At 45.2% G+C, this 18,538-nt stretch overlaps 1 protein-coding gene across 1 annotated transcript in view; it reads left to right on the top strand.

Moving 5' to 3' along the window:
• Positions 1 to 15,515: 15,515 nt before the first annotated feature.
• The window catches only part of Fcgbp (Fc fragment of IgG binding protein), a 49,629-nt gene continuing 46,606 nt past the window's right edge, over positions 15,516 to 18,538 (top strand). Inside the window, exons 1-2 of the mRNA NM_001122603.1 lie at positions 15,516 to 15,532; positions 15,861 to 15,917. Coding sequence (NP_001116075.1) covers positions 15,863 to 15,917 — 55 coding nt within the window. The 5' untranslated portion in view covers positions 15,516 to 15,532; positions 15,861 to 15,862. The remainder of the gene's footprint in view (positions 15,533 to 15,860; positions 15,918 to 18,538) is intronic.

Raw genomic sequence — 18,538 nt, forward strand, 5'->3', positions numbered from 1 at the left:
GCTGGAAGGACTGAACTGAAGCTGCTGGTTTGTGCCTGGTGTCTGCCTGCCTAGAGGACTGGTCTGCAACTGCTCGGTCGCATTTGGTGTTTGCTATGAGACTGAAGTGTGCCCAAGAAGATGGAGCTTGCCTCCAAAGAGCTACTGCTGAGCAGAACCCCTTCCCCACATCCTAATAACTTTCTCTTCCACAACCTCTGCGGGGTGGTGGGCTAGGAGAGGTGGAACCCTTATTAAAAGTAGGTTACAAAAAATTTATGTCTACACAGAGTATTAATTAAAATCTTTGACTTTTAAAATGTTGGCGTTTAGTTTTAAATTCAACAAATACCATGCAGGTTAAAAGAGAAGCATCTGTGTACTTCAGTCAACTGTCACATGAGTCCTGATGTAGGGTCACCTTGTCCCTGGTCCCAAGACCCAGGAATGGAGGCCTTTTCCAGTGTTAGGGTGAAAAATGGCAGAAGTTTGACCCTTTCAGAAAACAGCAAGAATAATAGAAAAAGGAAGAAATGTTGAACTTAGGAAAAAGCAATTGTGAATATCTAATAACAGAAACTTGAATACTGTTTTTCTTTTTTTTTAATTTTACTTATATGCATGTTTCCCATGTATGTATGTCTATGCATTGTGTACATGCAATACCCAAGGAAGTCAGAAGACAGTCTAATCACCTGGGACTGAAGTTATAGTTGGTTATAAGCCACCATGTGGGTGCTGAGAATGGAATCCAGGTCCTCTGCAAGAGTATTTTGAGACATCTATTATGGCCTATAATACAATTTAAAGGAATTTAGTGAAGTATTCACAAAATAATACTTTAAAAAGAAAAATTAAGATCAGGTGTGGTAGCATATGCCTTTAATCCCAGCACTCAGGAAACAGAGGCTGACAGATGTCTGGTCTACATACCAGGTTCTAGGCCAACCATGGCCACACAGTGAAAAAATTATGTCTTTATCAAAAGTCTTTTTTAGTTTGAATTTTCAGAGTTAAAACTTCTAAAAACTGCCCACAGTCTTAGCCCAGATTCTCTCCACACATGTACCATATACCTATTTCCACAGTATACCAAAAGCCCTGCTAGAATTCCTATGAGGATTGTACGCAAGAAGACTTGACATTGTAGTAGCATGGGCGCTTCTGATTCATACCATGCATACTGCTATGTAACCTTTGATAATGGAGTAGTGCAGTGTGGGGCAGCTGGCCATAGATCCACAGCTAGGAAGCAGAAAGATGCGAGTGCTGGTGCTCATGCCACTGTCTCCCTTGTTCATCCTTGTGCAGCCTAGGACCTCAGACCATGGGATGGTGCAGCCTAGGACCTCAGACCATGGATGGTGCAGCCTAGGACCTCAGACCATGAGATGGTGCAGCCTAGGACCTCAGACCATGGGATGGTGCAGCCTAGGACCTCAGACCATGGGATGGTGCAGCCTAGGACCTCAGACCGTGGGATAGTGCCATCCCATTTAGGGTGAGTCTTTGCTCAAATAAAACTCTCTAGAATCACCCTCACAGATGTATCAGGAACACAGCTCTTAGTTGATTCTAGATTCTAAATCCAGTCTATCAGACAATGAAGATAAAGATTAACTATTACAAGTTAGTGTCAACTAGACACACGAACATATCACTTTTCAATCATGACATTTCATTTTTAGCTCCTAAAATCTAATGTGTATCTCACAATGCAAAATAAATTTAGATCATTAAACGTCTCCAAAAGCTTAGCAGTTTGTGGTATTATTCAAAATGGTAAAGGCGGGGTTCTCTGCTGAAACTAGGTGATTCTTTAACTCTGAATGTCTCTTTTAAAGAAGTTATACTTTCAATACATAACTACACAGAGTAAATATTCCCATCCCAAAAGAGGAGAATGGGACATAGCAAGAAAATAAAAGCAAGATAGAAATCTAGTAGAATAAACGCCAAATCTTACAGCTTCATGCTTGGCATCTTGGGCTCTTTGTAGCATCATCTTGTTCCAGCAGCTATATTCACCTTCCTCTTCTGGGCCAATTTTATTCCATACCTACAGCTTCCCTTGAAAGACATCCCATGGTGCTAGCACCTCCAACATCCAACACTGCAACTTAGGTTTCACATTCACAACCCTACGTAATGGGACTTTTAAATATTATCTGTCTGTCTGTCTGTTTAGTGTATGAATGTTCTGTCTGCATATATACTTGTATGCTAGAAGAGGGCATCAGATCCCTGTATGGGTCATGAGCCACTATGTAGTTGCTGGGAATTGAACTCAGGATCACTAGAAAAAAGGCCAGTGCTCTTAACTGCTGAGCTATCTCACCAGCTGCATAGTGCAATATTCTGCATGGAACCTGATTTTATCACACATTGCCTGTGTAGAGTTAAAAAAAAAATCCAAGCTCACTTCCCAGTTTTGAAACCCAACAGTCCCTGAGCTCATCCCAAGCTTAGGATTTGAAGACCCACTAGTTCCTCTGTGGAAAACTCCACTGCCAAGAACCCCTCTATAAGCCTGCCTCCCACTCAGTTCTCTGCTGCTTCTCTCCCAAGCAGAGTCAGCCACTGTCTTGTGTCTTACCCAATAAATCTCTTATGTGAGGTTTGGTGTGTGGTGTCACTTTGTGGTATTCCTTGCCTCCTAACTGCCAGTGTAGCCTTAGATTTTTTAAAACCTACTTTAATAAGGGTTCTCAAGTGCTTCCACCCCTGTTTCTTGCAAACCATCCAAAGGTAGGGGAGAAAAGATGGTAAATAGGACACAGGGAATGTAGACCTCTTCAGAAGTAGTTCCTTGGGGGCAATTCCAATCTCCGTTGTCAAGATACCAGCAGTCCAGTTCAGTAGTGTTGGGATACCAAACAGGAATCAGCAGCGGTGGCACGATCCAACAGAAACATCCAGGACTCCACAGAATAGGAACGAGTCAGCAGGAGGAACCAGAACCAGCCAAGGAAGCCAGGAAAAATTCTCTTCAGTACCTCTCTCAATAAAGTAAAGATCAGTAAAGACTGGAGACCAACAAAGCACTGCAAGGCTAGCTTTGCAAGTCCCCCATCACTGCCACACATTGAGTCCCACTCATACTCTCTCCAAACATCAAGGGTCCTCCCAATAGGTCTTGCCTCAGCAAAGCATCATCAAAGTATGTCAGTCTGTAACATACAACACAACCAGAAACCTCCACCTTATGCCAGGATGCCTTTCCCTTCAGAGCTGCAACACTTGCATTAGGAAATATTTTCCCCTTGTTATGGGATCCACTTAAATCTAACATAACTCAATCACCAGGTCAAAGCAGATGACAAAAATTTATTGTAATCAAGCCGCTATTGATCAATCAGGACCACAAAACACACTTGGGAGTGGAACTGCCACAACAAGCCAAAATATCACAGAATATTTAAGTTTGCAGACAACAAACATCTGTGCCAAGTTATTGTTACTTTTTCCCCACCAATCAGAATAGGAGTTGGTTCCTGGGCCTGGGAACATGAACTTAGTTTAACACTGTGAGCAATATGGAAAAATTGTCCTTGAGACAGCTGGACTCAAACAATTGTCTTTTTATAAGTTGTCCCTGGGATGGCTGGACTCAGACATCTCTTTACAACAGAAGCCATTCAGCTATTGGGAAGTCCCCAGCTCCCCTAGGGCCTGGGACCTTGAACTTACTTTCACCCTATGACAAAATGGAGTCTGAAAACAAAATGGCGGCGTTTAGGACAAGTTCCTTTGGCTTGTTCCCAGTACCCTCAGGTGTAACACAGCCTGAACTTAGCATCTTTCTGGAACCTTGGTGCAATCTTCCACGATCCTGCAACTCTTGTATTTTACATGCATGCCAAGATAATACCATTTGGACAGTGTTGCCAAGTTCTGCAGCCACCTTGAGATATTATCTAGCTGTCTTCCGCTGCAGCTACAGTTTGTGTACCTTGGAAAATACTTCCTCAGGTGGTTGCTTCTGAGCAGAGATTGCCTTCAGCAGCATCCTTTTGAGCAGAGGACCCCTTCACCTGAGTTCTCAGTTCAGTCTCTCAGTGAACTGCCATTGTTATAAAGCAGGAGCTTTTGATGAGTTCGCTCTCACACTACACGCAGCTTTCCTGTGATCACAGCGCAAAGTCCAAGGTCTGCCTTCATCGAGACTGATTTCACCCACATCTGCAACTTTAACTTGCCCATGTCCTTTCCCTGCCACAACTCATACTTCTCATGACAGCTTGCCTGATCCTGATCCTTCTCATTATAATCTTCATAAGAGCGGTGAGCAGTAATTGTAGCACAGGCTGAATGCCACAGCCTTGAAATTCCCTTTTTTAAACAAATTAGTTGGCCACCTTTGAATTCAGCCTCACTGAAGTTCACAAGACATGGGTTGTGTTGCTGTTTGTTTGCTTGCCTGCTTGTTTGCTTGCCTGCCTGCTTGCCTGCTTGTTTGCTTGCCTGCTTGTTTGCTTGTCTGCCTGCCTGCTTGCCTGCCTGTTTGCTTGCCTGCTTGTTTGCTTGCCTGCTTGTTTGCTTGCCTGCTTGCTTGCCTGCTTGCTTGCCTGACTGCCTGCCTGCTTGCTTGCTTGCTTGCCTGCTTGCCTGCTTGCCTGCTTGCCTGCTTGCCTGCTTGCCTGCTTGCCTGCTTGCCTGCTTGCCTGCCTGCCTGCCTGCCTGCCTGCTTGCCTGCTTGTTTGCTTGCCTGCTTGCCTGCTTGCCTGCTTGCCTGCTTGCCTGCCTGCCTGCTTGCCTGCTTGTTTGCTTGCCTGCTTGCCTGCTTGTTTGCTTGCCTGCTTGCTTGCTTGCCTGCTTGCCTGCCTGCCTGCTTGCCTGCCTGCCTGCTTGCCTGCTTGCCTGCTTGCCTGCCTGCCTGCTTGCCTGCCTGCCTGCCTGCTTGCTTGCTTGCTTGGTTGTTGTTTTTAACAGTGCGTAGCCAGTTCTGGTAGACACTTTGTCCTCACTCTAAAGTCTCTTAAGCACAGTTTTCCCTGCTTGCCTTTCCCTTTTTGTCTTCATTCTGGTTTTCCAGAATGTCCTACTAAGCACTGCTCATAGCATCTAGGGCTTCCTTAGACCGCATTCTAACTCTTCCACATTTCTCCAGAAAAATCAGTACTGAAGGACTACCAATCACATGATCAGGTCTGTCATAGCAACAGCCCCAATTCTAAGTGCCAAATTTCTGTGTTTAGGTTTTTATCGTTGCTATGATAAAAGCAACTCATGAAATAGTTTTTGTTTTTGTTTTAGCTCACAGTGTAAGGGAATAGTTTGTCATAGTGGAGAAGGCATGGCAATGGGATCGTGAGGAGGCTAGTCACATTACAGCCACAGTCAGGACATGGGGACCTGAGTGCTGGTGTTCAGCTTGCTTTTTCTATTCCTTTTTATTCAGTCTGGGACCCCAGCCATGGGTGGTGCCATCGACATTTATGGTGGGGTCCCAGACTGGATAAAAAGGAATAGTTAAAACACTCTGGAAATGTCCTCACAGACATGGCCGGAGTTGTGTTTTCTAGGAGATTTTATATCCAGCCTAGTAAATAATAAAGACTGATGATCACAAGTCATAATTAAAAAAGAAAGACAGGATAGCCTGGTGTGGTGGCAAGTGTCTTTGATTCCAGCATTCAAGAGTCAGAGGCAGGAAAATCTCTGTGAATTTGAGGCCAGCCTGGTCTATATTGTAAGTTCCAGGACAGCCAAGGCAATGTAAAGAGAGCCTGTCTCAAAGAAAAAAAAAAAAAAGAAAGAAAGAAAGAAGAAAGGAAGGAAGGAAGGGAGGGAGGGAGGGAGGGAGGACAGGACAGGACAGGACAGGACAGGACAGGACAGGGCAGAAAAGAAAAAAAGGAATGCTAATATATATTTGGTTTTTCAAGACAGGGTTTCTCTGTATAGCCCTGGCTGTCCTGGACTCACTCTGTAGACCAAGCAGGCCTCCAACTCAGAAATCCGCCTGCCTCTGCCTCCCAAGTGCTGGGATTAAAGGTGTGCGCCACCACGCCTGGCTCAGAATGCTAATATTCTTGATGAACATGGATACAAAAAACAAAATCCTAAACAAAAGATTAGTAAACAGAATCAGATCAGATGACTGATGGAATAATTTCAAGGATGCAAGAATGATTCAATACAAACAATAAACATGGCACAACACAGCACAATGAATGATAAGATCACTTCAAAATATCCCCAAAAAGGCATTTGATAAAATCTTCATGCTAAAGAGCTGAACAAGGGCCAGCAAGATGGATCACTGTCCGAAGGCCTTTGCCACATAAGCCTAATGACCTGAGTTTGATCCCCAGAAGCCACGTCAAGGCGAAAAGACAGAAGCAACTCTACATGCTCTGAAATGTTCGGAAGGCAGCAAGAATATGAGCAAGAGGAAGAGATATTCAACTCCAGGGAAAACAACTGTGAATGTCCAACAATCAGTACTAAGGTAAGTTAACTTACAATGTTTCCTTTCCTTTTATTTCATGTGTATGGGTATTTGGCCTGCATGTATGTCTGTGCACTATGCTCCTGCATATCTGGGGCTGTTCTCTGTCCTTCGCACCTGCCATGGCGTGCATGCACTCACACAGCACACACATCACAAAGTTTAAAAATGAAGTGCTGAAGAGATTACTTATAGAACAAGTATATCCTGCATGATAGGTCAGTGTCTAACATAAAGACTGGAGTAAAATTGAAAGCTTTCTAAGATTGGAGATAAGACTAGGATGCTGGCTTCCATCATCAAGCAAGAGAAAGAAATCAACTACATGAAAAGGAAGTCTAATTGCTATTCTTCCAGATGACATGATCTTATATATAGAAAATCTCGGTTTCTACCCCTTTTTTAAAAACCTCATTAGAACTAGTAAATGAATTTAGCAGAATTACAGAATATAAAAACTTACAAAAATGAGCAACACTGTGCTGAGAGTGTAACTCGGTGTGAGAGTGCTAGCTAGCCTGGCATACACAGGAACCTGGATTCAGTTCCCAGCATGAAGACGCATGATTCAGTGGCACAGCAGTACACCAGCAGTAAATAAACTGAGACAGATCAAGAGAGCAGTAGCTATAAACAATGGGGCTGGATAGACGGTTCAGTGGAGCTCACACATGCTGCTCTTACAGAAGACCTGAGTTCACATCCCAGAATCCACCTCTCCCTAGAGCTCCATTTCCAGTGATGTTCACCACTGCAGGCCTCTACAGATACCTGATGTGCAAGCGCGCACACACACCATGCTTTTAAAAATCCTAAAAATATTACCAAGGAATAACTCTAAGAAATTTTATAATGAACATTACTAAACATTGGTAAAATTGAAAGGGACACTAAAAAAAGGGAGAAAGAGAAAGGAAGAAATTGCGTGTTCATAGAAATAATGTGTCTAGCAAATGACGAATGACTCAAGAAGATGTATACACATACACACAATTGGAATACTATCAGTTGTAAAAGGAATTTAATCTGATAATTTGTAACAACATGATGGACCGAAAGAAATGCAGCCTCGCCTCTAGCCCACGCCACCAGAGGCAGTGGAAAAGAAAAGTTATTAGGACACACCAAACATGAATCAGAAGCTGCAGTCCAGTCCACTCGGCAGTCACCACTCACACATCAGCTAGAGCAGTTCAATCCAGAAGAAACTGCAAGACTCGCCAATCTGCTCGAGCAGAAGCAGCAAGATGCCGCAGGAACCTCAAGTTTCTTTGGCAAGTTTCTCTCTCCATCAAGTCACCAGCAACAAAGCGCAACAAAGCAATGTAAGGCGAACCGATACGTGCATGTCATCAGGGAAGAGCAGTGAGGTGGAGCAAGTGGAGCCGGTGCGCGAGGTCTCCTGTCTATGGGGTCTTATTTATATTCCTTCTAAACATCCTTTCATGTGTCTGCTGCTATAGAAAAATTTCTTCACTGGTGTCTGTTTCAGCAAAACATTTTTTTTTTTTTGGTTTGGTTTTTTGAGACAGGGTTTCTCTGTATAGCCCTGGCTGTCCTAGAACTCTGTAGACCAGGCTGGCCTCGAACTTAGAAATCCGCCTGCCTCTGCCTCCCAAGTACTGGGATTAAAGGCGTGTGCCACCACTGCCTGGCTCTGCAAAACATTTCAAGTGCCTGCTTTAGCAAAACATCCTTTCACTCCAGTGTGCCCCAGCAAAACACCATTTGACATAACTGATTTTCTAAAGAAATCAGAAGTTTCCACTTCAATTTGCTTTTTACAATGGAAAACAAAATCTCAGACCAATCATTTAATCTTCTGACCAAGAAAGTAACAAAAGAAGAACAAAGTAAACACAGGACAAGCAGAGGGAAGAGTGGAAATTAGTAAAATTAAACAAAAGAGAGAAAATCATCAAACCAACCAATATCACGATGAATAAACATTTAGGAAGATGGTGAGAAGACGGCACAAGTCACCAATACCAAGATGGAAAATGAGATGTTGCTATGTATGTACCTTTATGTATTAAAAATTATATGAGACAAGTTATATTCTCACACGTTTGCTGTCTTAGATGAAACAGATAAGTTCCTCAAACTCTAAAAGTAACCAATGTAAAACGATCTGAAAATTCACCAAAGACTTGGAATTTATCATTTGAAAGGATTAGCAGCTGGGGAGATGCCTTATCTGGTGAAGTACCTGCCCCCCCCCCCAAGCACGAAGATCTGAGCTCGGATCCCAGCACCCACGTATAAAGCTGAGCATGTTGGTGCAACTCTGTCACCCTAGTGCCCAGGGCTGGGGCAGGGATAGGCCAATTCCACAGCTTACTGGCAGCTATTCTAGCCAATCAGTAATCAACAGTGCCAATAAGAGATTCTCTCTTTAAAAAAAAAAAAAAAAGGTTGAAGAACATCCAATGTCTACTTCTGTTCTCTCCAAACTCACACACTTACACACACATGCACATACACACTCATGCCTTTGCAGTGTTAACTGTCAGCTTGCCAGGGAGAACAGCCTCTGGAGATGTCAATGATGGCATTAATTGATGTGGGAAGACCCATGCTAAGCGTAGGTGAATCCATTCCCTGAGCAGGCAATCCTGTTTTTACACACTGAGAGTAAGATGGACACTAGTTTGGATTCACCTTTCTCTGTTTCTTGATTGTGGGTGTGATGTGACCAACTGCTGCAAGCATCTGCTGCCTTGACATCCTGCCAAGACAGACTGCACCTTGAACTGTGAACTCTAATACTTCCTCTGCCCCTTTCCTTTCCTTTCCTTTCCTTTCCTTTCCTTTCCTTTCCTTTCCTTTCCTTTCCTTTCCTTTCCTTCCCTTCCCTTCCCTTCCCTTCCCTTCCCTTCCCTTCCCTTTCCTTTCCTTTCCTTTCCTTTCCTTTCCTTTCCTTTCTTCTCCTTTCCTCATTTTCTCTAATTTCCTTTTCCTTCCTTCCTTCCTTGCTTACTTTTTTCTTAAGTCAGGGCTTCAATGTGTAGCCCTGACTGGCCTGAAACTCACAGAGATCAATCTGCCTCTGCCTTCTGGGTGCTGAGTTAAAGACGGGCACCATGCACTGGTAAAACTTTTTCAGGTTGCTTCTGTCAGGGTACTTTATCACAGCAACAGGAAAAAAGTCAGCACACACACACACACACACACACACACACACACACACACACACTGTTTAGAGAAAGCAATCTCCAAGCAGATGAAATATGAAACAATCTTATGCAACATTTCCCAGGAAGCAGAAAGAACATTTGCCAACTCAATCTGAGACCAGCATTACCTAGGTACCTAAACCAAGAACATTACAGAAAGAAGAAACAGTGGAGAGAAGAGAGGGAAAAAAGTACAGTATGTTTCATGAACTTAGATTTAAAAATTCTTGAGGACATTAATAGATTGAATCCAGCAATATGTAAAAAGTATTTTTAATACATACCATATATAAGTGTGGTTTCTTCCAGGTATGCAAAGCTGGCTCAGTATTTTAAGAGTCTAGTGTAATTCACCATTTCAGCAGAAGTTAGAGGAGGGTTTTGTGACCCAGGAGAGGTATTTGGTGATATCAACATTCGTTTATGGTAGCGCTTTCAGTAAATTAGAAGTAGGAGAGAGCTGCGGCAATCCAGTGACATCTACCAAAGGCTCTAACTTGAAGTGTGTGTAACAGTAGAAGGAGTGTTTCCCAGAATAGGAAAAAGCCAAGGGCTGTTCCCACTCATCTCTCCCACCCAGCACAGTGCTAGAACTCCTACCCAGCTCAATGAAGAAAAAATATTAAATAAAATATATAACCAGGACTAAAACTGTCTCTACTTTCAGGTAAATAACAGCATTCAGCAGTCCCACGACCCACTGAAAAACTGCTGAGATTAGTGAATCCAACAAGTTTGCACGCAGGAGACTCAACATGACAACAACTGGATGTGTTTCTGTACACTGACAATGGAAACATAGAACCTGAGATTGGAAGCATAATACCGTTTTCACTGGATAAAAGTTAAAATTCATTAGTAAATTTAACAGAATAAGTAGAAGATTTATAGTCCGAGAAGTTTCAAAAACTGATGAAATGAATATCTAAATAGATGGAAAAATAATGTTTATGGATTGGAAGACTCAATATTGTCACAAGAAAAGTTCAGTGCCCCCGTCCCCAAAATACAGACTGATAAAATAAGTGTCCTTTTCACTCTTAGAAATACTAAAAAGCCAACTCACAGAAAGGTGGAAAATATTTGCAAAACACATAACCAACAAACAGTTTATGTTCAGAATATATAAAGAATCTGTACAGATCAGTAAGAAATGCAATAAAAATGGTTGGGAAAGAAACTTGAGGAAGTATAGTACTAAAATCACAAGAAAAATATCCAAATGGCCAATCAACACATGAAAATGTGTTCAACCTCACTGACAAACGCACATTAAAACCACGGGTCACTAGCTGGAGAGATGGCTGGGCTGTTAAGAACACTGGCTGCCCTTGTAGAGGAGCCAAGTTTGGTTTCCAGAACCCACGTGGTTGACAACCCTCTGTAACACCAGTTCTGGGCATCTGACATCTTCTGAATGCCTGAGGCTCTTGCCCATATGTGGTGTACAGACATATACTCAGGCACAGATATGTGAAAAATTAATATTTAGAGCCACAGATCCACACCTCTACACTTTCAGAAAAGATTGGTGCAGCTCGGAAGCAGCTAAAGTGGTCACACACACTGTGCAGGCTGAAATTAGTACCTTAGTTTTGAAAAATATTGACAGCATCTGAATCTTAATCCAGTTACCTGGAAATTTTACAATCAGGAACTTGATACTATTTTCCAAAGAATTTGTGTACATTTACAAAAATCCATTAACTAAAGTAGAAACAACCCAAACGGTCACGGATAAGTATGGTTTAATATAACTGAATGGCATATCTCACTGAAAATAAACTCTAGTTACTTGGGCAAAGAACTATTGATTGAAAGTAGTCAATTAGAAAGCAAGACAGAAAGACATTCAGCCATTTACACAGAATTCAAAACTAAAGTAGCCTATGGTGTTAGAAGCCAAAATAGATGCTACCTCTCAAGAGAGGGAGCAACTAGTGTTTGGAAGGGAGAACAAAGAATTTCTGAGATGCGGAAGTGTTCTTGGTGAAGGCTTTACCTTTGCCTGGGCTTATAAAACACATCTGAAGATTATAAGGGTGTGTTTATCTAAGACAGCTTAATGAGCTATATACATTTATGATTTGTTTACTTATTAGCAGTGTCTTATTTTAATCAGATACTTGAAAAAATAGACTCACAGGTCACATCAGAATAGTTGTCTATAAGGAAACTAAAGGGATGAAAAATGAGCATAGAAGAGTAACTGATTAGGGATGTGAGTAGGGAGAGCAAACACGCCCCGGTAAGGAGATGGGATGGAACCTGTGCTGGTAGTGTGCTCTAGTGCTGTGTGAGAGCTAATGCGAACACTGGGCACAGCCATCGTTTAAAAGTACACTAAATTAAAAAAAAAATCTGCTCTTCCCTTGCACTTGTCACATTTCAAGTGCTCAGCAGCCACAGGAGTTCAGGAGCTCGATTGTCTACCACAGGCAAAGGGGAGAGAGTGCCCAACATCATAGAATGTTCTGCTGGATGGCATGGGCAGATATGGCTGCAATCTGGAGAAGTAGTTATGGTAAGAACATAAAAAGAATCTAAAACTCACCAGCATTGAAAGTGTGCATGTACCAAAAGTCCCCCATACCCACCCACCCCCACTCCCCTACCCACCCACTCCCCCTTTTTGGCTCTGGCGTTCCCCTGTACTGGGGCATATAAAGTTTGCGTGTCCAATGGGCCTCTCTTTCCAGTGATGGCCGACTAGGCCATCTTTTGATACATATGCAGCTAGAATCAAGAGCTCCGGGGTACTGGTTAGTTCATAATGTTGTTCCACCTATAGGGTTGCAGATCCCTTTAGCTCCTTGGGTTCTTTCTCTAGCTCCTCCATTGGGAGCCCTGTGATCCATCCGTTAGCTGACTGTGAGCATCCACTTCTTTTGGTATAGCATTGGAAATGTAAATGAGCTAAATACCTAATAAAAAATGGAAAAAAAAAAAAAGAGATACTTTCCTTTCCTTCCCAGAATTCCCATCTCTAGGATAGTTTCTTTCAGACATAGGTGTGTAGCTTCCTTTGACCCTCTTTGCTGACTTACTCAGAGAAGCCAAACTTTTCCTTTTCTTCTTTCTATAACACTTCAGGTGTTCTTATTTCTTTTCTAAAGTGTCCCCCCTGCTGTGGCCATGCCTTGCGGCACACCTTAATTCTGATAAATCAACCGGCAAGGGTTTTTCTGCTATTCCTCCATTCTCCTCCTCTGGGAAGCTGCTGAAACTTATAATTTGCATACTGTTCGTTGTTTTTTGTTTTTTCATTTAAACTCTAATAAAATTGTCTTTGAGGTTCAAAAAAAAAAAAAAAGAAAGAAAAAAGAAAGTGTGCATGTAGGAAACAGACCAAAGTAGCACAAAAATGCAGAACGTGATGCCACAGAAGCCAAGACAGTTTCAATGAGGAAACATTGATATTACAGGGAAGGGGCTGGAGCCATGCGACAAGTACCAGGCTACTGAAGAACCTAGAGCAGCTTGTCTGCATGTGCACACCAGGTGATTGGGTCCAGATGTGAATTGTCTACCTGTGCATGCCAGATCATTGGGTCCAGATGTGAAGGAAGAAAGCTAGAAACTTCTAGCAAAACCTGGACTTAGACGAACACAGTGAATACTTTGCCCTATGTCCTGTGTCCTGTGACAGGTCAGCCTCCCCACCTCCCCCCCAGTGTCTGGAATGGCCTGCCTTATATAGGGAGAGGCCCAAAAGTAGAAATGTAAACACCCTTTGCTTAGGCTCACAAGAAAGCTGCTGTTGGCAGAATAAATGGTTTTTTGACCATAAGGAAGTGTCCCCATAGGTCATTTCCGGGGTTATTAGTGAAATTCCTGAGAATATAAAAAATCTGGGGCAGGGCACACAAGTGTATCATCACACACACACACACACACACACACACACACACAGAGAGAGAACCTGGAAAGGAGTAACAAACAAGGTCCCAGAGGGTTATAAAGTTAAAGTATTTGTAAAACTTGTTCCCCCACCCTAGTTCCTGAGGTCTCCATCTGCAGAGAGCCATGATCACAGGGGTAGGCTTCTCTTTGGTTTCAGTCAGGGAAGGCATCAAGGCTCAGAGGAGTGCACAGAAAGAGGGCCAGAATTATCTCTGAAAACTCACCCTACTGTTTTCCTTCGCACATCTCATGCCTCTGAGTGTCTCAAGAGAGAGATGTACCTACATAGAGGGGTTTGACATCTTAGCTTGCACTCACATTCTTCCTTGGGATCCCTGGTCTCGTCCCTCCCCGCCCATCTTTCCCTCAGGGTCTTTTTCAGGGTTCTCTCCCAGCTGTCCATGGGTCACCCACACTCCACTGGGTTTCTTGTTCTCTCTGGCTCCCACCCAGCCTTCTGTTTACTCACCACACTTTCCTGGTTGCCTTGAGGACCCTATCAGTACCAAAGCTTTATCTTTCCCTCTGAGAAAGTCACAGCCCTATTGAGAGAAGGGTCCCCCACCCACTCTGGCTGCACAGAAGTCTAAGCCTCAATGATAAGGAGCCTCCTTACCTGGGAGGGGGTATTGACAGAGGACACCAGGCTTTGCAGCTGCTGTTTCTGAGGAGACTCCTCAGCAAACAATAGTCCCCAAAGTAGGGATTAGCAGAGTATGGCCAGGGCCAGGCCAGTCCTATGAGACATGCTGACTCCAGCCCAGACGACTATGCCACCTGGTCCCCATGCCTCAGTTCAGACTAATTGCAGGGTACTGGAGAGGAACAGGGTCACTCCAAACCTGTCCAACCAGTCCCTTCTAAGGGTATAAAGGAAAAGAAGAAAGAAAGAAAGAGAGAGAGAGAGAGAGAGAGAGAGAGAGAGAGAGAGAGAGAGAGAGAGAGAGAAGAAAGAAAGAAAGAGAGAGAGAGAGAGAGAGAAGAAAGAAAGAGAGAGAGAGAGAGAGAGAGAGAGAAGAAAGAAAGAAAGAAAGAAAGAAAGAAAGAAAGAAAGAGAGAGAGAGAAAGAGAGAAAGGAAGGAAGGAAGAAGGAAAGAAAGAGAGAGAGGAAGAAGGAAGGAAGGAAAGAAGGAAAAAAGGAGAGAAGATAATGAAACCACAAAAAGCAAAGCAAAAAAAAAAATCCCAAACCAAACAGTTCTCCAGGAAGTGAAACCTCCATGATCGATCTTATGGAATCAGGAAACAGAGCTCTTGAGCCTTCATTACACACACCCCGAGCCCCAGAACCCCCACCCACCCCTGCTCCATCACAAGGAGCGAGAGTATTCAGAACACCCAGAAGCCCAGCAAAGCCAGGTTTTCTTGTTTCCATTTCCCAGGAGAGAAACCCAGGAGACTGTGATGAACTTGGGGTAAGACTGTTACGATCCACATCACCGGCCTGGGCCGAGGCCTCAGACCCCGCGTCACCCCCAGACACCTCTTCTCCACGGGTGACTGGAAAGAAGATGTGGGATGGCCTGGAACCAGGGCTCAGATTGGGACTGCAAGGAAGTAGGACCCGGATATGGGTCCTTTACTGTTGTTCCTGGCAGGAGTCAGAGAAATGAATCTGGCCGGTGAGCCAGCAAACATGACCAGTCACCACCTCCCATCTCAAGTTCAAACCCTGCCCACTACCCTACCCATGCCCAGGGAGCCGGGATCTCGGCATTCTGCTCCCCAGCTGTCTCTATAAGGACGACGCCCTTCCATGATTGAATTGATCCAGAGGCTGCCAGGGTGTAGCCACCAGCTGCTCTCACACCCATCTCAGGACACAGGCTGAAGACTCATTCTCCACCCTTGGCAGATCTTCAGGGCTCCCCATTCTTCCACCTGGTCTGAGATCGGCATCCTCCTCCAGGAAGTTGGCACCGTGTGCGCGTCAGGTGACCCGGGGTGTGGCCAGGGGAGTCAGGAATCTCCACTATATAACTTAGCTTGCAATCTGGTCCTGCAGCTCGGGGACCCGCAGGTGAGAAGGGCTGGGGTTCCCTGCAGAAGAGGGACAACTAACGCCCTATTCTGCATCCAGGCCCTAGACTGCCTCTTCTACCTCTACTCTTAGGGGATAGCCACTATGCCATGCATTGTCCTTGATCCTCACCCCCTTACCTCATGGCCAGCCTCACCCCCACCCCAAGCCCACCCAGTCCTATCTAGTCAACTTCCCTTCTCACTTGAGCCTTCCTTACATCCAGGTGGCTCTTGTCCTGAGATTGCCCCCTTCTAACCCCTCTCTGCCTTCTGGAATGGTCTCTAACAGGACAGCACCTTTTGATCTCCCTCTCTCTTTACTACAGACATGGGATCCCCGTGGAAATGGTGGGCCCTGTGGGCCGGAGCAACCCTCCTGTGGGGTAAGTCAAATCGAGCCCCCCATTTATGTCTGGGAAGCTTCTCCTGCTTGCCTGCGTCAGCACCCTCAAGTTTTAGTCCTCTCTACAAACCACCTCCCTTCACTGTTCACTGCAACCCGGCTAACTTAAATGAGACAGAGGCTAGCAGAAATTGGAGACAGCCTTAGGCACTGAACGAAGTGTGTTAGTATTCATTTACACATCTCTCTGTGTGTCTCTGTCTCTCTCTGTCCATCTCTGTCTTTACTTTTTCTCACACACATATACACACATGCATACACCCATGTTGAAAAGCCCACTAGCTCTACTCTAGCTTTCACAGACATCGTGTCCACACTTCTACGGTCTTCTCCCCTTCGTATCCTTCACATAAACCACCAGGTCATATTGAGACAGAATCCACACAGACTGGATGAAGCTTGCATTCAGAACTTCAGGTAGCCTGACAGACTTTCTTGAAAAATGTGAATGTGTGCCATTTAAAAAAAAAAAAAGGCTTCAGTCTTTCATAATAACAACCAGCAAAAGCTGTTTCAGGTGGAGTGTGGTTCTCCAGTGTCCAGGTTTGTCTCCAGGACTACGGCACACCTTTCTACCCCTCGTCTGGCCCTGCAGTGTCTGAGTTCAAGAGCCCTGTGCAAGGTGCTCAGGCTTTGGGGCAGCCAAAGCCAGGAAGGCTCGGAGGTGGATGCTGCATACGTTAGGAAGGACATGGCAGCATAGGGAGAATTATTTCAACAGGTGCTCAGGAAGACCCAGGGGCTGGGTTTGTAACGGGGAGGAACTAGGTAGCTGGACCCACAACTGCATTTTCTTCAGGGTTGACCCGGGAGGCCACAGAGGACCCCAGGAATACTGTTGGGGAAGAATTCCTCATGGCCTTCCTGCAGAATTCCCAGCCCGAGAACAGCAGTCTCTGCCTCTTCATCTTCAGTCTGTCAGAGAGCACTGCTGTGTCTCTATCCTCAGCCAGGTCAATGACACCTCACAGAAGGTCACAGGGGAGTCAGTCATGGTCAACACCAGTGCTAAAGCAGAGATGACTGCAGTGGCACTTCCCAGCATGCAGTAGTGGGTCAGAGTGGACCACCCTATCTCTAAGCCCGGCACAGCAGAGCTAACATTGCTCTGGCCTGTGGGAGCCCTGGGCACAGAGTACTTTGTGCTCACATTCCCAGCATCTCTGACCAATACGCAAAGGAGTTTGCTGTGGTGGCTGGCAGAGCAGGTGCCTCAGTTACTATGGGCTTGAAGGCAGCGGTGACATTCCAGGGCACTGTCCATCCAGCTGGTGGTGTCATAAGTGTGACGCTGCAGCCTTCTGAAGTAGTTCAGTTACAGAGCACAGCAGATCTTTCTGGATCAAGGGTAACAGCCAGCGGCCCAGTGGCTGTTTTTGTTGGTCACAGTTGTGCCTACAAGCACACAAATTGTAACCGTGTGGTGGAGCAACTGCTACCCACATCTGCTTGGGGAACACACTATGTAGTCCCCACTCTAGCCTCCCAGTCCCATTGTAGGCACCCAGGCCACAGAGCTAATCATGGGGGCTATCATTGGTTCCCAGGGTCTCCAGGGTAACATGGTTGAGGGTCATCTCCAGGGTGAATGGCCAACTGGGTCATTCTACCTGTCTGGAGATGTGGGCATCAGGTTGTGCTGTTTGGCACAGGGGCCATAAAGGATCAAGTGACTGGTGAGCCTTATCTAGTCCTGATCCCAGATAAAGCATCCTACCACCCGGCTTGTGTGATCATAAATATGCCAGGCACTGAGGGTGTGGCCCTGCTGGTTATACATACAAAGGCTACCAGTGAGCTAACCATAGATGGGCAGGCATTGGGGGTCGAACTCACATGAGCAGCTGTGCAAGGCAGAGAGTTCTTTGCAGAAGTGGACCTTGGCACTACTGACAATATGCACACAGCCAAGGCCCCTACCAGCTTTGGGCTGCTCACCTGTGGGCTGGCCCAGGCTGTGGGGTGTGGGACAAAAGCTGCTGGTGGCCAGAGTGAGAGATAGGAAATGATCCCTTGCCTTGGCCTCTGGCCATGCCTTCCCTACCTCTCCTCTCTGGCCTTTGACTTAGTTAACCTTCCTATCTCACTCTGTCCTCCATGGCACCCATCCTTAATTCCTTAATTCTTAGTCCTTTCCCTCCCCCCACAGAACTAATTCTAAAGCAGGAATCCGTACTGTGCACTCTATTGGTTTGTGGTGAGGTTGTCTGGGGGAGACGCAGGGAGCCAGGATGGAGGGGTTGGTCAATGTTTTGATACTTTAAGAATTAATACAGTTATACTTGCTGCCGACAGCAACTCTGCACTCCTCACGCGAGACTGCTGATGCACAAAGTCAGGAGATCCAGAGAGAGTAACAGTGAGGATCCCAGGATGGGGCATCTCTGTGTTCCAGCCTCCCTGGGCGCTTCACGTGCTTTCACATAGTTAGGGAACAGAGCCTGGACCCTGTGTGCAACCTCAGGCTCAGCCCATTCAGAAGCTGCCACCAGGCAGCTCAGGTGTTGTGAGGACGCAGAGCCAGAGCCACAGGGCCTGGGGTTAACTCCAGCTGTGCCTGAGTGGCCTTCGGCCTGTCACTCCACCTCTCCAGGCTTCAGT

Source organism: Mus musculus, chromosome 7 (genome assembly GCF_000001635.26).
Source record: "Mus musculus strain C57BL/6J chromosome 7, GRCm38.p6 C57BL/6J".
Lineage (NCBI taxonomy): Eukaryota > Metazoa > Chordata > Mammalia > Rodentia > Muridae > Mus > Mus musculus.